General features: G+C 41.5%; 1 protein-coding gene across 7 annotated transcripts in view; it reads right to left on the bottom strand.

Moving 5' to 3' along the window:
• Positions 1–26,607, bottom strand: part of RSU1 (Ras suppressor protein 1) — a 202,227-nt gene that overhangs the window by 91,152 nt on the left and 84,468 nt on the right. For all 7 annotated transcript variants that reach the window (XM_045162704.1, XM_045162709.1, XM_045162705.1 and 4 more), the window contains one exon: positions 6,014–6,146. In XM_045162704.1, coding sequence (XP_045018639.1) covers positions 6,014–6,146 — 133 coding nt within the window. The remainder of the gene's footprint in view (positions 1–6,013; positions 6,147–26,607) is intronic.

The following is a 26,607-nucleotide window of genomic DNA, read 5'->3' as shown; positions in this document are numbered from 1 at the left end:
CAGTGCTTACCCAGCACAAAGTGGCTGAGGAGTGACTGCCTCCCAGGACCAGAGAGTGAACGTGCAGACTTGAGGGAGCCTTTTCCGAAGTCTGTATTTGCATCTGAGGCACGTCAGAGTGAAAGACATTTCAGCACACCTATAAAATGGGGTTTCCTGGACACTTTCAGAAATTCCAACTTAGCCTCCTGAAGCTCGTTTCCAAACCCTGGCAGAGTTCACCTTTGACCTTTACAGCTTAAGGGGATGGAGGTTCCCTCCCAGGCTCCAGGTCCACTGGACATGTCAAATGGGCAGCAATGTCCACTTAAAAAACTGAACTGTTTCGCATGAGCTATAAAATTATAGGAAAGCTTCAAAAGGCATGTGCATACTTTATACATTGAAGAAATGGACATGCACGAAGAAAAAGGAAAAATATTAAGGACCCCTGAAGTATATCTGAATAACAGTGCTGAACAACTTAAAAAGAAGAAAAGTTAAACTCCTTTTAAATGTAAATTACAGTAAGCAATCTATCAAAAATGGAAGAGAAAAAGAACTGTCCTGCACTCTACCTCACATAATCTGTTTTCTTCCTTTAGAGGGGAGAGATAAATTTACCAGGGCAATTAATAGCTCATGCCTACACAAAGAAAAGAGATGATGGACCAAGTCAAAGACCAAGAGTGATGTTATGTCCTGTCCTGACCTAACTCAGTAGAATTAACATTTGTCAACTCCTAATACTGGTAACATACGAGCCGGAGAAAAAGGAATTATATGTAATTCTCATCACTGAAAGTTAACATGAGCCTGTGGCAGATTCATGTTGATGTGTAGCAGAACCAATACAATATTGTAAAGTAAAAAAAAATTTAAAAATTAAAAAAAAAAAGAAAGTTAACATGAAATAAGGGATGCAACATGGTACCATCCAAAACACAACATATTTTATGGGTTTCCTTTTTCTCTTTGGTATTTCTTAGCAAGGTTTGTTAAATGAACACATTTGCATGCAAATAGGTCCAGAAATGTCAAAAGTTTGAATCATTTTTTGTATTATGGAGGAAATGTGAGAATCCATTTACTAACTTAAAGAAAGAACCACAATCACACATGTAGCATCTATAAAGGAAATATAAATTACCAGGAGCATGATACACAGTCAGCTTTTAAAAACAATCTTTACGTCTGAAGGCTTTAGTTAGGAAAAATTGGTTCTTCTTTTTCATGTCTAATGTAAAGAAACACTGTGCTTCTCTGGCTTAGGGAGAGCTATTTTCAGATACAGTAATAAAAGAGAAAAGTCTCTGTCTTCTTGCGTATCTATTGTCACTACAGAAAAGAAGTCCACTAACTGCTAGCAAGGTCCTGGCAGATTAACCCTCTCCTCCAGCCTTCTGTGATATTTATAAAACCATCTGCTTGTTCAGTGCATCCATTTTTACACTTCACCCGAAAAATAATGTTTGGAGAGTTTTATTAGAGAGGATTTCCTTCTGCAAAGGGCTGTCTTAAATCAATGGGATCACCTATTAGGTTCAAAATTTTTTAACCCTTTGGTAGACCAGCTGTATCTATTATGTAAGGCCCTTCTAAGTCAGCAGCCATTACAGGATATAGTAGTTAAGAAAGCCCAGGTATGGCTATTCTCAGACAGTAAAGAATCTGCCTGCCAATGTACAACACACCAGTCTGAGGGTTTGATCCCTGGGTCAGGAAGATCCCCTGGAGAAGGAAATGGCCACACACTCCAGTATTCTTGCCTGGGGAATCCAATGGACAGAGGAGCCTGGCAGGCTACAGTCCATGGGTTTGAAAAGAGTCGGACACGACTGAGCGACTAAACAATAACAACATGGTCACTCCAGCCTCTAATAGGTTTGCCCAAGGTGCAGAACAAAGGAAGACATTACTTTAATTGTACAAGTAAAACAGCTTGAGAAACAATATGAAGCAGAATCAAAGTCCTTATTCCTCCTTACGAACTAAACACGATGATTTATTTTGCCAGATTTCCAAGGGAAGAGCAATTTGCCTGCATTTTCCCATCAATGCCCACCACTCCCCAAGCACTGCTTGGTTAAAATGTTTCCGTTAAGTAACCTGAATAATAGTATGAAAGTCTTTGTATGGGACTGAAAACAGAAAAGCGAGTGAGTGTGGCACCTTTCGATGGACAGCAAAGAAAGTCACAAGATGGGGAGAATGACGGGGAAGGAGCTTTTGAGTTATGCCAACCTGGAAATGAGGCTTTAGGACTGCCAGGCATTACAAATTGCAGCCTTCATGAGAATGCCTGTTTTCCAAATGTCGCTTTCAACCGACACCGTTTCCGCTTAACATTTGTCAAACCTCTTCTTTTGTTAAGAGTTAACATGTCAGCTTTTAAAATGGCTTGCAGTTTCCATCCACCTTCCTTGATGGAAATGTGAAAAGTGTGAGTTACTCCCTTTCACAAAGAATCTTGTCAAGGATCCTGACTCCAATCTGACTTCTCCTCTCGGCGACCAAAAAAAAAAAAATCTGCCTCCTGGAAGCTTAACAAGCGGTGACGATCTGATCATAACTCTGCACAGAAACAGAAGTTACTCGACAATAGCCCGAAAACGCTAACACACTTGTAGGGTTTGAGCGTCGACGTCCAGAAGGAGCCAATTCCTTTGACAGAGGGAATAAGTGACAACGAGCGGGCAACACAATGACACCAGCCAATATGTTCCCTTTGCTGAAAGTAGGATAAATGAACAAAGAGGGAGCTCCATCTGAGGAATCATCAGGATGCGATGAATGCCCCAAATGTACCCCCAAAACAACCTCCTGAAGAGTCGCCTGTCAGCACTCTCCCAGCCCACACCTGCCCAATCGCCTCCTGTTCCATCCTCATCCACTTAAATCCCTGCCAAGTATTTTAATTCCTCCTAAACACTGACTTCCCTGTTTTGTTTCAAACATCCATGGCACCTCTTAGAGTCTGTAAGAGTCTGGAAATGAGATAATTCATCTTCCCTGGACTGTCGCTGCTTGAGACTCTCGGAAGGCCTCTTAGGATGCGCTGGGAACAGGAAGGTCACCTTGAACCTCAACCAGGGACACGAAGGGAAATGAGATGAGCTGGTGAGTTCTAAATGCTCTCATTTAGGTAATGGGTCGATTGGTTAGAAAGGGGAGGAAAAAAAAAGGAGATTCATTGGTATTTTAAGTGCCAGAATAAAAAATTAAAATACGCTTTTATGACAGGCTAAAGATCAATATATTAAAAAAAGGATTTTTAATTGGAAGGGGTGTATGTGACTTATATAAAAAGAGATGAGGAAGTGAAGATTAGAAACTACAGGTTTTAGAATAAAGGATCTAAGATTAAGGTACCAAATGAGACATGTGCCTTGTTTAAAAAAAATCAGTGTAACATATAAACTGCCTCCGTGCAAGTCATCACATGTACAGCTTTACAAAAGTAGCCAAATATCTGCTAATTAATTTTTTCAGAGAGTTGAGAAATCCTACAAGTCCTCTAATTATGAAGTGACTGCTTAAAAAAAAAGAATCAAGTTTGATTTCTAGTTACATGAGGATATACAAACATAATACTTATTCTTCTAAAAGAGGACCTTAAATTATAAAAATCAGTAAAACATAGTGATCGCATTTTTGCACAAGTATATTTTTTTAAAAAACAGACTGAGCGCTTGAGGCAGTGTCTTACTTGGTTCACAGTCCCTGTTTCTGGCTGGTATGTTGATCAAGGAACGAAGGTCACTGCTCCACTAGGAGAACAAGAGGGCAGAAAGCTGGGATACAGCAAGTGGTTAACATTCTTCTCTTTCCCGAGGAGGAGAGAAGGGAACTCTAAGAGAATTCACTTTAGGGAGGTCCCTGCTCCCAGGAGTTTAATGTCAAGGGCATTCTCCCAGCAGAGGTGCACATACTCCTTTCAAATCAGTGACCAGAGTACTGGCTGGCACCCCTACAAAGGGGACAATGGCTCTCCCGTGCTTCTCTAAGCTGTTTCATGGTGATTTAACTGGACAAAAGATAACAAAATTCTCCAAGAGGAAATCATGTAAAATATAAGCCAGCGGGCAAATTGCTTAGATGACTCCGATCCTCCAATATCAAATGCTATTGTAACAGACAAGAATATATACTCCAAACATGTCATGGACTAAGTGGATCACAGATTCCCTTTCAAATAAAGTTTCAATAAACTCAGTCAACACCTCTCCTTTATCCAGAATCCTAACGACGTTCAAATAAACAGAAACTGCCTGTAATAGCACCTAATTGTGATTCATTGCCTACTGACTCTAATGTACTCAGAATCCATACATTCACAATGTAATCTCTTAAAAATGAAATGAAAATTAGAAGCACTTTCTTAGGCACTGTATTCTAATTCTCTGTAAATTCTAAATTAGTGTATTAGTATAAATTCTAAATTAGAGTAGATTTAAAAAATCATTAACCAGAATAAACAACAGAGTATTTCCCCCAATTCTGGATTAATAGTAGCTTAGTTTTCTGTAGTTATTATGTACAATGTTTTTCTAACAGTACACCACCCTACAAACCAAAGCACTGCATAACCTTCCATTCACTAATGAAACATTAGAGGTTAATCTAAAACTGACGTTAGCAACAATTAAGAATTTAAGAGAAAGGAAACGAATAAACAGCTAATTTGCAATTATACTTTCACACATTTTCATGATGAACTAGACAAATTTCCAACCCTGAGCTATGTTCATTTAAAAAAAAAAAAACTATGTATAATAATTGCTCATATCTATGTGGTTCATGAAACAATAACACACCCCCTACACATCTTTCATTTCACTCTTTAGTAAGTCTTATGACATAAGATAAATACTAAGATGTCCAAAAAAAATGTTAAGGTATCATCTTAAAAGAAACCTAAACCAGGCTTCAAGTTGCATTCGTATACAGGAATATGCATCATTTTGGCATTTTCAGTTTATTCTGCTTGAATATCATTGTTCTTTCACAGTTTACCTTCTCTGTGATTCTGTCTGCTGGAAATATACCAAAAGGAGTCCCAGATGTGTAACCAGAAACATGGCAGCAGGAGGACTCGTACTACCAGGACCACCACTGGCCATTCATGGGCCAGGACTCTGCCCTGCCAGTTAAATCTGACCCACTGTTCCAACACAGATTCGGAGAAAGCCATGTTGAGCTGGGGGGCAGGGGATAGCTCTGATACCCATAGAAAAAAAGGGAGACTCCAAACTGACTGCAGCCTTTAATGATCCCCGAGGTCTTCTCTAAGAGTTGGGATGTTAAATTCTCACAAGTTGGTACTGGACACAGAAACAGATTCAACTTGACTATGAATTGTTTCAAGTCTTTTGCAGTTGCTTAAAACTAGAGGTGGCTAGATTTCAGCATTAGAGGGTCACTGAAGCACTGAGAGAAATGATCACTTCAATTTGGGGGTGGTGAGTGGGAGGAGCAGAAAATAGTAACAGAAGACACAGTAACAACAGAGCAGGTGGAGGTGGCAGAATTCCTTCTCACCTGAACATACTGAGGAAAAGAGAGGCAGGAATACTTAGGTTTTAATGCTGGACCCCCCAGGAGTGCCCTGGACCGGAGGGAAGGACTTGAAAGATTTTGATGCTGTGACTTAAGCCAACTGATCCCTCCTCGTTTTCTGGCTTATCTTTTCTCTTAGATTAAAGAAGAGAATGATGCTTTCTTAGTATGCTCTACTGATTTTATAAATAAACCACTTAACAATTTCGTTCACAACATTTGTTATTCTCTGCATTCAAAGGAGAAAAGAATATGTTCTGATCTTAATGTGTCTGGTGAATTTCCTTAGTGCCATGAATATTCAGCCAGTTTAATACCTTAAAAGATTTCTAAACAAAACTAGTATAAGTTTCCTTTGACAATATGAATGAAAAATAATCTATAAATAAAGACAATTACTATGTGTGGTTGTTAAGCTGGCATAATTATAAATACCATAAAACCAGTCGATTTCAGAAAATCATAGTCTACTTACTATTTGTACGTCTCGGAGCGGATGTATTCAAAAACATGGGACACGCCAAGCTGGAACTGGTCAGCGATAGGGGTAACCCAGGGATTGTTCTCTGCTTTGAAGATCTGCTTCTGACCAGTTAAATCCAAGTTTCCTAAAAAGACGGAGAGAAAAAATAATGAAGGTCATCTAACCAACAGAAATCAAATTCAAGAAGTAATTCATGCCCAGTAACCACAGCACAACCTTAAGCATCTTCTGAGTCATTTGTTTTAAAAAAATATTTAGCCCAAGTCATTGCTAGTCTACAAGCCATGTCAGTGATTGAATACTGATGCAAGAAATTAGGAAGGAAGGGAAGGCGATGAGGAGAGAGGGCAGAGGGAGTAGAAGAGGTAAGAAGGAAGTAAACTTGGAAGGAATTCACACAATGTAGCATTTGCTTCATTTTTTCCAGTATTTGCTAAAGGAACAAAAACGGCCTTCCAGGATTGAGAGAACCCTTAATATCAGGACATCCCCCAATTTCACCTTGACAGTGTGCATCACCATCTGCCCAGTAAGACTGAAACCTGATCCAATCAACACCACTTTTCATCAAAGCAGGACACAAGTGAAGAAAGATGAGAACACTGCCCATGTAAAACTACTACTGCCTCACTCGGGTACCATAAGCACACCTCAGAATCAGCACTAAAAGCATCTCAATAACATGGTTAAGAGTAGAGATGCACACATATATATCCTACCTATTCACAAATTACCTGTAAAAAGCATTTCCTCCTTTGATTCTCCAGCAATTCCTAAAGTCAGTAATTGACATCACTTTACAGGTAAGAAAAAACACAGAAACTTGGGGAAATTAAGTAATATCTCTAAGAACAGAAAATGTCAGAGTAGGGATTTGAATCTAAGCCTCTGACTCCAAATCTCTTATCTATTTCTACAGTGTTTGTTGACGCTAACAGGTTACGTGTCTCTCTAGATCAACCAAACATGTGCTAATGAGGGTAGCCAGCATCTGGGTACCATGTGTCGCTGGATCAGTTGATTATGTATGCTTTTCTGTTTGGTATATTTGAAAATGGAAAAAGGAAGTGTAAGAAAGAGCTTCAAAGAACATGCTTGCCTACGAGAGAGAGAGAGACAGAGATGTTACACAGTAGAGCTGCATGTGGTTTAAATGGCAGTCAGCTGGCTCACAGAAATCCTTGCCCTCAAAGTCCTACTGAAGAAGTCCATTTTCAGACCCCTGGTCTACAGTGCTAAGGTTTTTGAACACAGACACCTAGCAATTATTCTTTACAGGACACAACCCAAGGACCATTTCTGTCCTGTTCTGAGGCTCCAACTGCCAATTTTGTCCTAACAAATAACCTCAGGATATGGAAAACATATTCTAAGGATGCAAGCACTGCACAAAGCACAGCATTTCCTAGCTAATCTGAACTTCAGAAATGAGAAGATAACGCTTACTAGGACAGTGATGCAGTATTTCTTCTTAAAACAAAAGAAACGATGGTACCTGAATCTGCCTTCTTTCTGTTATACTGATAGACCGTGTTGTATCAACGCTTCACTTTATTGTGCTCTGCACATACTAACTACATTTTTTATAACGTGAAGGTTGCGGCCACCTCACATCCAGCAAGTCTGTCGGTGCCATTCTTCCAACATCACTTGCTTACTTTTGTGTCTCTGGGTCACATTTCGGTAATTCTTCCCATATTTTAAGCCTTTTTATCATTATTATTTATGTTACGATGATCTGTGATCAGTGATTTTTGATGTGACTACTACACGTCACTGAAGGCTCAGATGATGGTCAGCAGCTTTTATCAGTAAGAAAATTTTTAATATTTGTTTATTTTTGGCCGCACTGGGTCTTGGTTGCTGCGCATGGGCTTTCTCTAGCAGCAGTGAGTGGGGTCTACTCTCTAGATGCGGTGTGCAGGCTTCTGATTGCAGAGGCTCCTCTCGCTGCCGAGCACAGGCTCCAGAGCGCATGGGTTTCAGTACCTGTGGGTCGCAGGCGCTGGAGCTCAGGCTCAGCAGTTGTGGCGAACGGGCTGAGCTGTGGCATGTGGGATCTTCCCAGACCAGGGATGGACCCGGCAATGGCAGGTGGATTCTTGACCAATGAACCACCAGGGAAGCCTGTCAGTAAGAAATTTTTAACTAGGTATGTACATTTTGGGGCTTCCCGGGTAGATCAGCTGGTAAAGGATCCACCTGCAATATAGACAGACCCCAGTTCGATTCCTGGGTCAGGCAGATCCCCTGGAGAAGAGATAGGCTACCCGCTCCAGTATTCTTGGCCTTCCCTGGTGGCTCACACAGTAAAGAATCTGCCTACAATGCGGAAGACCTGGGTTTGACCCCTGGGTTGGGAAGAGCCCCTGGAGGAGGGCATGGCAACCCACTCCAGTATTCCTGCCTGGAGAATCCCATGGACAGAGGAGCCTGGCAGGTTACAGTCCATGGGGGTCACAAAGAATCAGACACAACTAAGCGACTAAGCACAGCACACAGCACATGTACATTTTTAGACGTGGTGCTACTGCACAATTAACAAACAACAGTATAGTATAAATAAAATTTTTATATGCAGTGGGAAACCAACAAACTTGAGTAATCTGCTTTATTGTGATATTTGCTTTATTGTGATGGTCTGAAATGCAAACTACAGTTATCTCAGAGGGGTGCCTGAATGAATGTGAAGCTATTCGGAATAACAGAGGAAAAACAGACCAATGGAAAAGTGATCCCTATTTCATAAAATGCTTTTAAAGAAAACCGATATGATGAAATAGTAGGAGAGTAATCCATCATGATATTTCCAAAGCTATTTAAAATCTGCTGGTTAAGTACAAAAATAAGCAGATACATTTCTCTCCACGATTATCAATATTGTCAATTTCCTCATCTTAATGGTTAAACATCATTAGTCAGATATTAAATCACTTGGGAAATTAAGGGGCTTTATTGTCTACACCATGAGTCAGAAAACTGCTTGGGATAAGTGGAAATGCAAATGTTGCACATATTGGGTTTAGCCAAGTGTCCTACAAAGGTGTGACACGGCTGGCGGTGGACTGCTGCTCATGTATTTTGCTTTTATCTTTACTTGGACAAGAGACAAGTTTTTCAGCTTCCCAAGAATCGAATTGATTGCTTGTTTAAATTTTGCTATAATGCTCATTTCCTCATTTGCTATACCCTATGTCCTCCTGTCCATATCATTGTCTCATTACTTCTTTTTCTCCAAATTCCACACTTCCTAAAAATGAATAGAACAGAAGTTTCTGGGGAAAGTCTTAAATTTACAAACAAGTCTGTACTTCTGAAGTGTCATGTTTAAGTTTTTAAAATATTTTTCAGCTGTGCCACTCGGCATGTGGGACCTTAGTTCCCTGACCAGGGACTGAACACGTGCCCCCCTGCACTGCAAGCTCAGAGTCCTGATCACTGGCCCACCAGGCAAGTTCCCAACATGTCGTGCTTTAAATGCACAGTATGTTATGTTGTGCAGTGTCCTTAGGCAGCACGGTCACTGAGGGAAGGGCCGAGTGACCAGATGATAGTAACCACAGGGCAGAAATTCTCTAAAAAGTTGGGGGGTTACTAGAGGTAAAAGCCTCTTTCTTGAAACATTCACCTAATTGACAGCCTACACTTACCCAATATCCTCCTCCCGCCTCTGAGCCCTGCCCACTTACATTATCATGGAATCAACTGTGAAAAGAAATAATCAATGAGACCTTTGGAAAAAATATGTCTTCTAAAATGGGTAACCAAAAAAAAAAGCCATGAAAAGCATAAATTACATAAAGATGTGAACTAATTCCTAAGCAAAGGAGATTTCCCTGATAGAGGTGTTTCTGCTCTAAATATCTTTCTTCCTCATCCCCCCAAATTGGTTAGTCTAACAAAAAATCCAGTCTAACTTTCCCATGGGTAGAGTGTTATCTGATGAACAAGCTTCCTGGACTCTGTCATTCACACACATTACCATGAACTAACTTAACTGGACTGCTTTCCTATTTAACCTCTGGTTCAGATGGGTATCACAGGAAAATGACTTAAAAAAAAAAAAAAAAAAAAAACCTCTGGGGAAGGAGGAGGGTCAAAAGAGGAGAAGTAGCTGTGTCTGGAGCACAGAGGATTTCTTGGCTTGCTGTATTTTCAAGGCTCTAGGTCAGTGTGAGAGCAATGTGGACCGGGGAAAGAGTTTCGGAAGGATCCCACCGACAAGCCTCAGTTTTTCCAAATTTGCCCAGGACAGCAGGAGAGGAAGACTACTCTCTTCTTTCCCAGCCTGCATCACCAGCTCCCTCCCACCCAGGTGCAGGGTTTGCCTGAGATAGACTGGCTTCTGGGGCCATTTGCTGCAAGGCTTCCACTTAGACATACCTCTCCTCGAGGAATGAAATACAAAGAAACCATATGGGACTAAAAGTAAGTGTGCGCAAGCACAGCTGGGGCAAAGGGACAAAAGATACAAAAAGACCAAAAAAGCCCTATTGCCACTTCTAAAGAGCCTGGAGCAAAAACTAGGTGTTGGCAACTGCAAAAGCAGGGTACTGTGCACCCTACCCTGCCCTCAATACCACCTAAGTGGTGGGCAAACCACTTAAGCCACCCCTCCAGCCCGATCCTTGGACACACTCCTGTCTTCACCCCATATAAGGAACCAGCTCCCTCATCCTTGGGGAGTGAGCAAGGGAACCTATCACCTGTTCTCACTCCTCCCTGCTGCAACAGGAGCCCCAGTAAAGCCTTGCCTGAATTTGGCCTCTAGTCAGTTTCTACTGATTGGGGAAGGACACGAACCCTGATCGGTAGACATGCCCACTAATCCAAAAGTACAGGTATGTTATGAACCAGTTTTAATGGATCATCCTTGAAATCTACATACAGGTACAGGAAAGAACAGCCTGTACTCTCCTACCAGCAACCTACAAACCTGCTTTCCAATGCACTTCATCTCATGTTCACTTAGTAACAGCCTCTGACTAAGCCTGTAGTCTTTTTAATGGTAATCCTCTAAAAATAATGTACTTAAGTTCGATGCTCCCTGGTTGCCATATATGGAAAACAGACCTGGGGGAATAACGTCGCGAAAGGAGGTCAGCTCTGTACCCTGGGCCCTCCTGTCTGAGACCTCGAACCCTCCAGAGAGCTGTCAGTCCCTAGCTATGTCTCTATTTAAGCACTATCAATGGAGACACAAGAGGCAGAGGATGATGCTCATGACGCCTGCTAACTAGAGCACGCAGGACCTGCGGGATGCAAGCTGGACGTGGTTGATTCGGGGAAGAGGAATCTTATGCTGATGAAAGTTGGAGTACACAGAACGGACCAGAGGCTGCTTGTGAGCATTTTTATTTCTATCACTTCAAACTCATCTGTGCACTCTAGCTGGAGGAGGGGGATGCTAGAGGGATGGAGTTACCCTCCCCCACACCCATTTATTTACCTTAGTGTCAAACAATCCTCAGTCAGATTTAATACCAAACTTCAGATTCACAGGTGCTTCATGGAATACTGGAACTGGGAAGCCTAGCAGAAAAGCATGATTCATGTTCACTGACATGGGGTGTGTGTGTTGGGGGGAGGTGCGATAAGACCACATAGTAGCTTTGTGGTGGATGCTATGCTTTTTTCTTAACAAAAAACCACGAAACCCATGCTTCAGGTCCACAGCGCACCTTAAAGCAGACAACTATTACAGATGACAGAGATGGAAACTGCACGAGCCAGAGCCTGCGCCAGCACCGACTCTACGAGCTGTAAGCCGACTCAGTGGAAGGGGACATGCCTGTTTTATTTTCTGAGTTAATGTCACTGGTGAAGGATGCAGTACCTGCTTCGGTGCAGCTGCGATCCTCCCAGCTGGCTTGGTGTCTCTCCCTTTCTCACCTCCCTCTGAACGAACGCAGCAATTTCAGAAGAGGGTTAAGATAATTAGAAGAAAGCTCGGCCATCATCCCATGTGAAAAGCTGACACCTGGCTCCTGGGGGCCCGGCAACAAGTTCCTCTGACCTCAGCCGAGCTCATCCATCAGCTGTCTGAGGCGGGTTCCCTCTGCAGTAATAACATGCAGGGAGCATCTCAGCGTCCCGTCAGTCAGGCTGCGGGAGCCCTAACTTGCCGCACGCTTGGCTGGCTCCAGTTAGGAGTCCTTGCCCATCTCCTTTATTAGAAGCCTGAGCAGCGCTCGGGTGCTGTTCTAACAAGGATCAGGCGGCAGGATTAAGCACTGTGACAAAGAGGATCTAATAAGCTAGAAAGGGGTGCACCCGCGGACACGCTGGCTGCCTCCCAGACACACATTCCCTCTGCTCGCTCTCCGGTGGGGAGGCCCGGGCCACATGGGGAGCCAGCCCACACCGTGATGAGCGGTGACCCTCTGACCGGCACTGCCCTTAAGATCATCTGTCACTCACAGGCTGCTTCTGAAATTGCAAATTGGATCTTCCATTTTATTACCTGCAAAGGCACCACATGTACTTCATTCCAGAGCCTCGAGTACAGCAGCTCTGCCATGCAACTGTATTTTGTAAAGGCTAAAGAAAGCACGGAAAACAAGCATTCCCCTCGCTAGTGATACATGTGATTGGATGGAACAGGCCTTGTGGCCCCACTGATAAGCAGACTTGTTTGCATGTATAGAAATGGGTTGTCTTCATAATCCTACTGATAAGAATTCTTCCTGAATACTCCAAATCCTGAAACGCGTGGCCAGGAACATCGTTTATTGCATATTAAGCAATCAAGGCAACCTGGGCAAATTTTTCATGTCATTGAAGCATCATTCCCTCCCTCCCTAATTCCAAAATCTGCGGAACACTTTTTAAATGAGTGCATCCTAACAGCCAGGCTCCCTTGCTCATGAAACTCTAAGGCCATCGTCTAACAAGGTAAAACTAGCAAACCGTGGCTGATGGGGTACTCTATCATCAGTATACTGGATTTGCCCAAACTCAGGAAACTGATTTGCTGCTGAAGGGGTCTAGATGGGACATTATGACAGCTGAGAGATCACCTCTGCTCTGCAGTGAATCCACACAGAGGAGCTAACCACAAGCAACTCCAGCACAAAATAAAAGCGACATTCAGGGCTGCTCCAAATATAAACAGATATTCTACATGTAAATCCCTAAGCTTATTACTATGTAAGAGGCTTCTAATTACAGAAGTGCATGATGACAGCTGGAGATGGAAAGCTTCTATCTTTTTCACTTCTTCAGCAACAAACTTTACTGAATGGAAAACGAGCATAAGGCTTATAAAATCATGCTCACATTGGAATAATAAATGTTTGCTATAATAAAACACTGGAAACAACCAGAATGTTCAATAGGTGAGAAGCAGAATAACATGGCTACTCAATGAAGTGTTATCTGGTTATTAAAACAAATGACAAAGACTTGTATGTTTTGATTTAGGAAGAGATCTACACCCTAATTTTAAAAAATTCAGGGTATACTAAGTTTGTTATGATTTCATTTTTGAAAAAAAAAGTATAGAAGAAAGAAATCTCATATTAGGTATATAAGGAAATGTTTAAGTGAAAAAGAGAAGAGAAGGACACATATCAAATTGTTAATATGGGTTTTCTCAAAGGGGGAAATGAAGGTGGGGAAGGGATTTGAACTCACAGAATAAAAGGTAAATTATTTATTTTCTTTCTCAAGAACTCCATGTGATTACAAGTATGAATTATTTTTACAATTAAATAAGAATAAGGTGAATGAAAAGGATATCATCAAAAGTAATTCAAAATATAAGACGGATGCTAATTAGTACAAAGGCAGTGCCTTTTATTTAAAATGGCATCATCCCACTGCAGGAACAGCCTGAGGGTCTGCTAAGCCCTAACTGGATTGAGAAGCAGGGTCTGAGGCTGCTGCTTTTTCTGGGCATCATTGATGCAGTCCAAGTAGGCTGGAATGTCTCATGACAGCTCTCAAATTTATTCTGTGGGGAATTCGAGGCCACACTGTCATTCTGGCAATTGTCTGCTTAGCCTTCTGGGAACACATTTTTAAAACAGGCATTTAGCTCTCTTAATACATATGAGGCACTGCTGCTTTGTGAAACATACTAAAACTGTGCCTCTTCCGATCTAGTCAAGGGAAGCATACAATTTAAATGAAAGAGATTTTGTAAAAAGCTCAACACCCTGCCAAATGGCTTCAACTACAGCGGCCTCTGATTTATGTGTGTATTGTGTGGAGGAGTCCAGAAGCCCTTTTAAAGAATGAAGAAAAATATCACTTTACAGTTTTCCCCAGTGCCCTTCTTGGCCATGTGACATCTGTGTTCCAGGTTAAGATGGACTAGAAAAGGGTCTCTCAGTCGCTGGTAAATACAATTCCCCATCAACAGGGCCATGGTCATCCTGAGGGCTCACCACCATCGCTGCTTTATTCAGCAAGTCCCTGTCCATGGAGGTCCAATGAATAACTCATGTGGTAAACCTGGCCTTTGTGTAGGATTTCCCCATTATTCTTCTAAAGGTGGGAGGAAAAACCTTACTTTTGCTTAACAGATGTCCCTTTTATTGTTTATATAACATCAAGAAGCATATTCTTTTTTAAAAAAAATATTTATTTATATATTTAGCTGTGCTAGGTCTTACGTTGCATCATGTGGGATCTAGAGTTCCCTGAGCAGGGACTGAACTTGGGCCCCGGCATTTGGAGCACTGGATCTTAGCCACTGGACCACCAGGGAAGTCCCCAGGAAGTATACTCTAAAGCCCAGTGGGTCTGGCTCTGGATACCACATACCATTCACTGGCTTTCTGACCAAATGACCTTGGGTAAATCCCTGTGTTTTCTGAGCTTCAGTTTCCTCATCTGCCAAGTGGGGATAATGGTACCAATTGACAGGATTGTGGACAGGAGCCCAAAGGTGTACAAAGTCATTCTCTACCCTGGAAAGCACTACATCAATATAAAATGGTCTTCATTATTATGTTAAGCGAAATCTGCAAAGGAGAGAAAGATGTATACTGGAAAACAATTTGCCTAAAACAGAGATTCACTCAGGGAATTCATCTCCTGAAAGTTAAAGTCGCTCAGTCGTGTCTGACTCTTTGCAACCCCATGGACTATATAGTCCATGGAACTCTCTAGGCTGGAATACTGGAGTAGGTAACCTTTCCCATCTCCAGGGGATCTTTCCAACCCAGGGATTGAACCCAGGTCTCCCACATTGCAGGCAGATTCTTTACCAGCTGAGCCACAAGGAAGCCCAAGAATACTGGAGTGGGTAGCCTATCCCTTCGCCAGCAGATCTTCCAGACCCAGGAATTGAACTGGGGTCTCCTGCATTGTACCTCCTGAAATAGAATGCAAAATAAACATACATTTGCCTGGTAGTACCCTTTCAAGGAAAAGGCCCCCAAGTTCATAAACTTCTCAAAGGTCTGTGATCAACAGTAGGGCCATGGGGCTTCCCTGGTGGCTCAGTGCTAAAGAACTGCCTGCCAGTGCAGGAGACATGGGTTCAATCCTTGATCCAGGAAGATCCCACGTGCCGTGAAGCCAACTAACCCCGCACGTCACAAATATTGAGCTTGGGAGCCGCAACTACTGAAGTGTCTGTACCCTAGAGCCTGTGCTCTGTAACAAGAGAAGCCACCACAATGAGAAGCCCATGCACCAAAACTAGAGAACAGCCCCTGCTTGCTGCAACTAGAGAAAAGCCCATGCAGCAAAGACGACCCAGCACAGCTATAAATAAAATAAAAATAAGCGAAAATAAAAACAAAAAGCAGGGCCAATAAGAAATTTAGGAATGCTGATTTCATTCCCTAGAAGAGTGAAGGGTGGCAGTCTGCAGCACCCCATGTGGGTCGGGTCCCAGAGCGCATTAGGTCATTCAGCGTCCTCCCAGGCCTCACTGTCCTTCCACTGAAGTCCCCCAGTTCAAGGACAATGTTCAGACTGCCTGGGAAGTTGGAAATGTAAACACCACTGAGAAAGCCCCAGTTACCCCAGAGATCCCAAGGAGACATCCCTGAATATCAACAACACAGACTAGATAAATGGATGTTCAAGGAATAAGTTCCAGCAATCACAACTTCTTATAAGATCAATAAAGGTATCACACCCTTCAGTAATCTATTCCAAGTACAGATGTGTAAGAATTCTGAAACTGAAACCAACTATCTTATTTGATGAAGAGCAACATGATGTGAGTGGAGGAAAGAACTGATTGCAAAAGAAGTCAGCACATATGTGGAATCTAGAAAAATGGTACAGATGAACTTATCTACCAAACAGAAACAGACACAGAGGTATGGAGAACAAATTTATGGACACCAAGGATGGAAGGGAAAGTAGGATAAATTGGGAGATTGGGATTGACCCATATACACTGCTATGTATGAAACAGATAAAACTAATGACAACCTCCCGTACAGCACAGGGAACTCAGTACTATGGTGACAAATGGGAAGGAAATCCAAAAGAGAGGTAATGTATGCATCATACAGCTGATTCGCTTTGCTGTACAGCAGAAACCGACAGTGTTGTAAAGCAACTATATTCCAATCAAAATTAATAAAAAATATTAAAAGAAGTCAGCACATTTGGGTTCAACTCTTACGTTTCTCATTAACTACTCATATATCTGGTTTCCTCATCAGTGAAGAATGATATCGGGACTGATAAGTTCTAAGATTCCTTCCCAGTGTAAAACTCAACTAAATTTTTTTAAAGGAATTCTCAACATTCAAAAAAGCATTTGCATTTATATCAAAGGATGGATGTTAACTAAACATATCGTGGTAATTATTTATAAAATATGTAAGTCAAATCAGTATGTTGTATACTTTACACAGTGCTGTATGTCTATTATATCTCAAAGTTAGAAAAAAAGAAAAAATTATGCTAAGGATACATCGATATTCACAGTGATTTATGAATACAAAATTTCATTTATGCTGCTTGTGCTCCTCCAGAACATCTGCAAACAACTCGAATAACTGAAGGGTTGGTTAATATATTACGAGACACTCTTAGGATGGCAGAGTATGTTGTCATACGGTTAAAAACGATTTCAAATAAAATTTAATTACATGGGATAATGGTCATGACACAACACTGAAGGTTGAAATGTAGGCTATAAAACCCACATCAGATGATCCTATGTTTAAAAAAAGTTTATATACATGTGTGTAGGAAAAAGACTAGAAGAACATTCACACATGTGCATACACAACAAGAGAAAAGACTTCTTTCTTCTTAATAGTGGTTATTTCTGAAGGGGAGAATCACCCTTTACTGTGCTTCCCAGTTATTCTAAAGCAGTGATTTTCAGACTTGAATGGGCATCAAAATTTCCTGGAGGCCTCTGGAAAACCTCCAGGGTTTTTGACTTAGGAGCACCTGGATAAAACCCAGAGTTTACATTTCTAACAAGTCCTTAGGCTTCCTCGGTAGCTCAAACTGTAAAGAATCTGCCTGCAATGCAGAGGACTCAGGTTCAATCCCTGGATCGGGAAGATCTCCTGGAGGAGGGAATGGCAACCCAACTTCAGTATTCTTGCCTGGAGAATGCCATGGACAGAGGAGCCTGGCAGGCTACAGTCCATAGGGTCCCAAAGAATTGGACAGGAATGAGCGACTAACATTTTCACTTTAGGGGATGATGATGTCTGCTCTAGGGACCATACTTAGAAAAAGTTTCCGTTTATTTATAATAATAAAAAAAAGTAAGCAACCAAATGTTTTTAAAAGCTTAAATAAAGCAGCCCCCAAATATTAAATCTATTTAGAGTACTAAAAAAAAATCTGAATTTTCAGATACTACTACCAGTTCTATTAAGATGTTAAAAAAATAACACAAAAGCTTCCATAAAGTAGTGAGTGCTAACATTAGTATCATCTGCATCATAATTATAATAGCAATTAACTGCGGAGCATATATTATGCACCAGGTGCTGCTTCAGGAGCTCCACATTATTTCAAGGGGTAACAACAACTGTGCCCGGCAAAGTATCACTATTATCTCATTTAAAGAAGAGACAACTAACATTCAGGGAGGCTGAGCCCCACATTCAAGGTGGGATTCAAAGGCCAGGTTATCTGCCTCTTTAAAAGCCATTGGTGTTCCCAATACAGGACACTTAAAACATTTTCCTCTTCCTGCAAAAATGTACTGAGGTGTTGCTGGAAAAGTCAACATTATGACATGGTTTAAAGAATACTGAGAGACAGAAACAGAAAAACATCCTTTACCTCTCTCACAGGGTCCAGAATCCTATCATCAGAACCACAATCTAGAATCATCACTGTTACCTCTAGGAATTTTGTGTCTAAATTAAGATACCCGGGCAGAGGAAATGTGTTTGGCTGATACGCTTTCATTAATATGACAGTGAATATTTTCAACAGACCCTATTAATATAGAGCATGCACTTCCCTATTCAAGAGTCAGAAACAAGGCCAAGGGTTTTGGGGTTTGTTTGTTTGTTTGTTTTGCTTAAATTGATCATGTATTTTTTTTAAATAAATTTTTGAAGGAGTATAACTGCTTTACAATGTCGTGTTAGTTTCAGGTGTGCAGCAAAGTGAACGAGTTATACGTATACGTGTACCTACTCTGTTTTAGATTCTTTTCCTGTACAAGTCATTACAGAGCATGGAGTAGACTTCTCTGTGCTATAAAGTAGGTCCTTATTAGTTATCTATTTTATATTTAGGACTGTGTATATGTCAACCCCACTCTCCCAATTTATTCCTCCCCTCTTCTCCCTTGGTAACCATAAGTTCGTTTTCTACATCAGTGACTCTATTTTGTAAATAGGTTCATCTGTACCATTTTTAAGATTCCACATGTAAGTAATATCATATGGTATTTGTCTTTTTTAAAAAGAATAAAATCTTGTGTAGTTACACACTGAACAAATCACTGTTTTAAAAATAATAACATTTCATTAAGTTAGAATTGTTGAGGAAAATCACTACATGCTTCAGAGAACTGAAATTATCCTGGTAAACTCCTATCAAAGAAAAAGGATGAACAGGTTTGAATCTGGGTGAGGAATCCCAGACAAGGTGACTGGGACAGATCACAGGTGGTGTGTACCAGGGCCAGGGAGTGGATATTGGTATATTTCAATCGCCCATTTTTTTTTTTCTGGCAAGGCTTTCTTGGGGCCCCTGCTGCAACTGGGGACAGTGAGAACAATCAACAGATTCCCTTGCTTGTTGGCTCCCCAAGGGGTGGGGCAAGCTTGTTCCTTATATGAGCTGAGGGCAAGGGTGTGTCCAGGGCTAGAGGCTAACTTAGGTGTTTTGCCCACCTCAGGTGGTTTTGAGTGCAGGGGGCATGCTAGTACCCTGCTTTTGCTCCAGGCTTCTCAAAAGTGGCAGTTGGATTTTTGGTCTCTTTGGATCTTGATCATTTAAAAGGAAATATCTATACTACTTCAAAGAAATAGCCATGACTCATTTTATAATCGTCAGGGCTGAGTCAAAGTACTTCTGAGGGTCTCACGTGTCTCCAACAGTTTCAAAAGGCTGCCCTCTAGGGAAGGAAGGGGGTGGGAGGCAAGGAGATTATACCCCTGTCTCTCCCATCTCTCACCACTTCCTGAACACCATGATATCTGCACCCAATGACAACACTGGATCCGGGTGGCCCCCAGATCTGAGGCTCCTCCCTTTTCACCCAACATCTGTAACTGCACTTGGGAGATTCCATGTGTACAGATATGCTCACTAACTGACATAAAGAATCTGACCACACTCTGGTGATCCAGTGGCTAAGACTCCGTGCTCCCAATGCAAGGGGCCCGGTTTGATCCCTAGTCAGGGAACTAGATCCCACATGCTGCACAGTAATAAATATTAAATAATTAAGTAACAAATGTTAAAAAAGAATCCGACCACAATCGAGTTGTATGTTCTCCACATAAAACTGGAGACACATTAATGGAAGTTTGCAGGGTATGAGGGGTTGATGGAGATGGAGTCTTAAACACATCCAGATGTGTACCAAATTTTTATTTCCAAATTATGTAAGAAGCGGAAATGACTTTAGTTCACAGGAGATAAAAGGTCAAATACACCCTGATTCAATCAGTACAAATACGATCACCTAATCTTAGTAATTACCATCTTAATCACCTTCCCAAATGGCAACAACTTAAGAGTTTTAATATTTAAACTTAAAAACAGTTGTTTAAAAAGCAGAGCAATTTTTCAGCCAATAGGACTGATGCCGAAGTTTAAATGTCACTGAAATACATGCCTAGGCATTTGCTCCTATGGAAGTATGAAATGAAATTAACTTTATTTTTTATTTATATATAAATACCCTTGAATCCAATTTTATTAAAGGTTAAGTAAGGGATCAGCCTACTACACAGAACCTAAACTTAAGTTATATGTAAAAATGGCTTGTTTCAGCTTTGCTTCTCACTCTGGAGCTTATATTTTTATTACTTTGGTGCCATGTGTTACACTCTCTGCAGAGGCTGTAGATGGTAAGAGTGCAGATATTATGCCACATAAAATAGGTACTAAGATAATTAAGAACCGTGAGTGACACAAATGCTAAATCTACATGAATAAAACTGCAACAACTGTAACTCAATTTCCAGTGAATTCAAAATTATTCATGTTAAAGAAAAGGCAAATGTGTTTCAGGTTATACATTAACAATCCATTTTAATCTGTTTTGATGAAACTTATTTTCCCATAAGTTTAGCAACTGTAACTCAGAAGAAAGATGCAATGGGGAAAAAAAAAAAAACAAAAAACCCACAACTATGCAAAAGCAGTATTTCTGTGTGTGCAAATACATACATACACATGCATGCACATATACACACATTCACCTACTTGAGGACTTCAGGAACACGATAAAAGCAAAAACTACATATTATAGTGGAAAAGACATAGTAGAATATAAAGTAGAAAAAAGCTGATGATTCTACTTTGTTTTTAGTGTTCTTTTTTTTTTTAATTGGGGTACAGTTGCTTTATAATGTTATATTAGTTTTGCTGTTTCTAACTTTTATAACTATTTACTTTCTTTCAATATAAGTGATAAAAGGCAAGTAAGTATCCCAAACTACTATCAACAAGAGTACCTTCTAGTCTGGTGCTAATCCAGAGTCAAGCCCAGGCCACAGACATAAACTAATGTAATTAAAAACTTTAACATTAAAGTTTAAGAAAAATCAAAGCAAAATAACTGTATAACTCAAAAGATAAAAGTACCAGCCTCCTAAGGATCTTAGACAATTTACCAGACTTGGTACATTTCACGTGTGAAAAAGCATTAACTATAAATAACAGAGAGAAAACGGAGTTTTGCCACAATTTGGGATTTGGGTGAGCATGATGACATCATGAATTGGTTTCCAGTATTTTTGGAAAGCCAACTGTCTTGGGTTAAAAATATGAAATACTGTCACAGTTAAACAATAAAAAAGGAACGAACGTACTATAATACTCTAACTCAAGGGAAAAAACAATCCACAAATACAAAATCGTTTTTTAACATGTGAAGCTGTTACTGTGACTCAACTTGTTTACAAGAAAATAGAGCCCAAATGAGCCAATCCAGGCATCGGCACTTCTAAACAACTTCTCTCATTGCTACTGGTTTACAAAGTGTTGTTAATCCCAAGATCCCAGCTTGCTGTCAAATTATAGAGTATCCTGATGTTCTTCATCATTATCATCGTAAAACTTGTGAGAAGAAGGAGAAATAGATTAATATATTTTCAAATGCAAAAGTTGTTTTAAAGATTAATGACATCCTTATGGAGTAAACAAATTTATATGTGCCTTTTTATACATTACTAATTTTTTTCAAGTGCTTCCCTGGTAGCTCAGAGGGTAAAAGAGTCTGCCTGCAATGCGGGAGACCCAGGTTCGATCCCTGGGTCGGAAAGATCCCCTGGAGAAGGAAATGGCAACCCACTCCAGTTTTTTTTTGTTGTTATTGATGTGGACTATTTTTAGAGTCTTTATTGAATTTGTTAAATTATTGCTTCTGTTGTATGTTTTAGCTTCTTGACCATGAGGCATGTGGGATCTCAGCTCCCCAACTAGGATTTGAACCCACACCTCCTGGGCTGGAAGGCAAAGCCTTAACCACTGGACAACCAGGGAGGTCCCCACACTTATCATTTCACTTAATCTTCATGATCTGGAGACTTCAAGAGTTGTTCAAAAAGGAAAAAGGTTTTGTTTGGCCATAATTTGACATCAGCATATAAGAACAAATGGTGACTTACTGCTTAATCAACAGCCAGGTCCCCCTAGCTGACAATGTAAATGAGAAACAGTAAATGGTGATGTCTAGCATAAATACCGGAGAAGGCGATGAGGGCACCCTACTCCAGTACTCTTGCCTGGAAAATCCCATGGACAGAGGAGCCTGGTAGGCTGCAGTCCATGGGGTTGCTAAGAGTCGGACACGACTGAGTGACTTCACTTTCACTTTTTACCTTCAGACACTGGAGAAGGAAATGGCAACCCACCCCAGTGTTCTTGCCTGGAGAATCCCAGGGACTGGTGAGCCTGGTGGGCTGCCGTCTATGGGGTTGCACAGAGTCAGACACGACTGAAGCGACTTAGCAGCAGCAGCTGCATAAATACACTAGGCTTGCACAGTGCTCAGAACTATGGCCTTAAATTTTTAAACAACTGAACTTTAAAAACAGTATCACACAAAATCACTTACAGGACATCTAGAGGTACTTTCCATCAAACAATGTGTGACTTACTTGCAACGATCCAAACATACTCCATTCTTGCTTCTGCACCTACGTAAACACCTTCTCCCCTGTGCTTCCTGGTAAAATGCAATGTGTTCAGTATCACCTCTTCAGAGAAGCCTGCCTGGATTTCTCCACTGAAAAGTTGATCCCTATGATTTTTCACTGTCACAGAACCTGTTTGCTTGTTCTGCAGTGCTTATTACAGTTTATAATTATCTCTTTGGCCAAACTGTTTCCATTTCAGTATCCCTCATTAAACAGGATGGGAATTTTGTCTTACTCATTTTGCTTTCTTGGGTGTCTTATTCAGGGTAGGGGTGTCCTTCTCAAATCAGATAAGGCTCCATATCCCTCTAAGGGTGTCTATCATATGACCAAAAGGGAAAGGGCTTTAAAAGCAACTGCACATTTGTAGATCTACATCTCACCCAGCCCCGACCACCGATACTGATAACCCACCCAGCCCCTCTCTCCAGTAGGGCAGTAATGACACGCATTAGAGATGTGACTGAGCCGGACATGGAACTGATGCTTGGGAGGGGCAGAGAGCAGACTGAAAGCACTGGAGCCGGCACCCAAAGGCAGGTCAACCTGGAAGCCTGTTAGTGGTTATCTTCAGAAAGCACAATTCAATTTCACCCTCTCAGAAAAATAAAAGGGAAAGGATTGGGAACTTCCCTGGTGCTCCAGTGGTTAAGAATCCATCTTGCAATGCAGGGGACATGGGTTCCACCCCTGGCCGGGGAACTAAGATCCCTCAAGCCACTGAGCAGTTAAGCCTGCATGCCACAACTAGAGAGTCTGTATGCTATAACAAACGATCCCACGTGACACAACACCTGATGTAGCCAAATAAATAAATAAAATTTTTTTAAAAAGAAAAATGTTCAGCTTAAGTAATAAACTACTAACTCGGAAATGGGGGAAATGCTGTTTTTGCATGTATGGACCACAGACTAAATGCTCTTATGCGTGTGCTCATAAAGGAACATGTAAACGGAGAAGGTGCCTGACAGTTAAGGAAACTGAGGTTCAGAGAATATGCCACTCTTTCCTGAAGACCACAGAGCCAGAAAATGGTAGTGCTGAAATTCAAACCAAGCTCTGCTCCTTCCTACGTGCCATGGGCAACAGTAAGAAAGGACCTGTTTGTTTGCTCCTTTCTTTCCTCTCAATTCCTCCTCATTCTTCATTCTTCCCTTTTAAAGAAAAAGGACAGTAATGATGATAAATGTACTCTGGTGTGCACTGGCACCAGGGCCACTGGCTGATTATGCCTAAAGAGCACGTACCCATGATAATTCTATAAAACATACAGTTTATCATACAAAATTTCCTATATGCACACAACCTGCAGAGAGCAAACTGGCTTCTAGGAGTCATTTCACTTGCTACTGCATTAGTCTGCTAGGGCTGCCATAATCCTACATCACAGACTGGGCAGCTTAACAGAAATCAGTATTCTCCCAGTTCTAGAAGCTGGAAGTCTGAGACCCAGGTGTCAGCAGATGTGGTTTATCCTGAGGCTCCTCTCCTCGGCTAGAAGACTGTGGTTTCTTGCTATGTCCTCACACGGCCTTTCCTCCTGGGAGCACAACCCTCTGTGTCTAACTTGCTCTTCTGATAAGGACATCAGTCAAATTAGATTAGGGCCCTCCCTAAGGGCCTTGTTTTAACTTAATCACCTCTTTAAAGGCCCTAAAGCTAAGTGAAGTGAAAGTCATTCAGTCGTGTCCAACTCTTTGCGATCTCATGGACTACACAGTTCATGGAATTCTCCAGGTCAGAATACTGGAGTGGGTAGCCTTTCCCTCTCCAGGGAATCTTCCCAACCCAGGGATCAAACCCACGTCTCCCACACTGCAGATGGATTCTTTACCGGTTGAGCCACAAAGGAAGCCCAAAAACACTGGAGTGGGTAGCCTATCCCTTCTACAGCGGATCTTCCTGACCCAGGAATCAAACCGGGGTCTCCTGCATTGCAGGCAGATTCTTTACCAACTGAGGTATCAGGGATATCTCTAAATTATATTATCTCTAAGGCCCTATCTCTAACCAAAGTCATGCTCTAAGGTACCGGGTTTAGGGCTTTAAAAGATGAGTTTTTAGTTAGGACCCAATTCAGCCCAAAGCAGCCACTAGCTTCACTTTCTTAACAGCTGAGTAATTGGAGCAGCACAAAGTCTGCCCTACATATCTGTTTCTGATGAATCATAAATCCCCTGGTGGTTCAGATGGTAAAGAATCTGTCTGCAGGAGACCTGGGTTCAATCCCTGGGTTGGGAAGATTCCCCTGGAGAATGGCTACACACTCCAGTATTTCTGCCTGGAGAATTCCACAGACAGAGGAAGCCACCAAGAGTCACAGAGTTGGACACGACTGAGTGACTAACTCACTTTTCACTTTCATGCATGGAGAAGGAAATGGCAACCCACTCCAGTGTTCTTGCCTGGAGAATCCCAGAGACGGGGCAGCCTGCTGGGCTGCCGCCTATGGGGTCGCACAGAGCCGGACACAACTGAAGTGACTCAGCAGCAGCAGAGTGACTAACACTTTCACTTTCAAACGTTTACAGAAGAATCAAATAGACAAAATTATAGACAACAGAAGTTAGAGGAAATTAAGGTCTCAAGCAAGAGTACATGACTTATACATAACTCAAAGTACTGTATACTTATATATATAACTTACTATAGTAGTTGACATAATTTGAGTTAGGGGAGTAAAGTGCATGGCAATCGGACTCTATCATTCTTTGCATTTCAACTACAGGTACCATATTGATAGATCAGAAAGAGAAGGAGATAATCGAAGAGAAAAGTTTCTCTTTAATTATATAAAACCCAGTATTCTTTCATCCTTTAGATAAAATAGTTTGTCAAGAATGCTGGTGTTACTTTAAATCTTCAAACTGTGTAAACTTTTTATGAGAACACTAGGAATATTAGAGGATAATTTAGGAAGATAAGATTTTATTTTTTTATTATTTTTTACAGTTTTTTAAAAATTCATTTATTTGGCTGCACTGGGTCTTAGCTGTGGCCTGTGAACTCCTGGATGCAGCACGCATAATCTAGTGTCCTGACCAGGGATGGGACCTGGGCCCCCTGCACTGAAAACTTGAAGTCTGAGCAGGGAAGTCCCTGTGTATACTCTTCAAGGAAGGATCTTTTCTTCCTTAGGGCTCAGTCTTCAGGTGTCATGTTGGCACCAAATCAGACATCACAGAACAAAGGGCACCTTCCTCAAGCTCAGGGATGCAGAGAAGCGGGGTTTCTGATGGCGGGTTTCAGATGCTTTTTGATGACCAACGATAATATTAAGTTACTGCCTGAAGGCAGCATCCGATAATTCTCCATTCCCTGGTATTAAAAACCTACAAGAGAACATTAAGCTAGCCTCATACCACCATGGACCCCCCTGGTTAAAGCACTCTTGTGAAATTACCAGCTTCAAAGAAGTGAGGGTGGCGGTTATCAGGGCAAAAGCAGGACACAGGAGAGACCAACCTGCAACAGGACGGACACAGTAGGTGCAGACCTGGTGCTGGAGGCAGGGGCGGATGGGGCAGAATGGCACCAAAAGGAAGCTGAAAGTCGGCCCACTGTACTCCCGGTGCAGCAAATGTCTCCCGTCGGCCTTAGATTTTAAAAGTCCTTACTCCTAAGGTCACTGTTGAGACACTCAGCTAAGCAGGATAGAGTCGAAGCATTTCTGTGTGTTCCCCTTCCTTAAAATCCACTGGGATATTTAAAATAGATGACTAATGAGAACCTACTGTATAGCTCAGGGAACGCTGCTCAATGCTCTGTGATGACCTAAATGGGAAGAAAATCCAAAAGACAGGGGATACA

This window comes from Bubalus bubalis, chromosome 14 (genome assembly GCF_019923935.1).
Source record: "Bubalus bubalis isolate 160015118507 breed Murrah chromosome 14, NDDB_SH_1, whole genome shotgun sequence".
In the NCBI taxonomy this organism is placed as follows: domain Eukaryota; kingdom Metazoa; phylum Chordata; class Mammalia; order Artiodactyla; family Bovidae; genus Bubalus; species Bubalus bubalis.
Note: the sequence above shows the minus strand (reverse complement) of the source record. Positions and strands in the feature narration are given on the sequence as shown.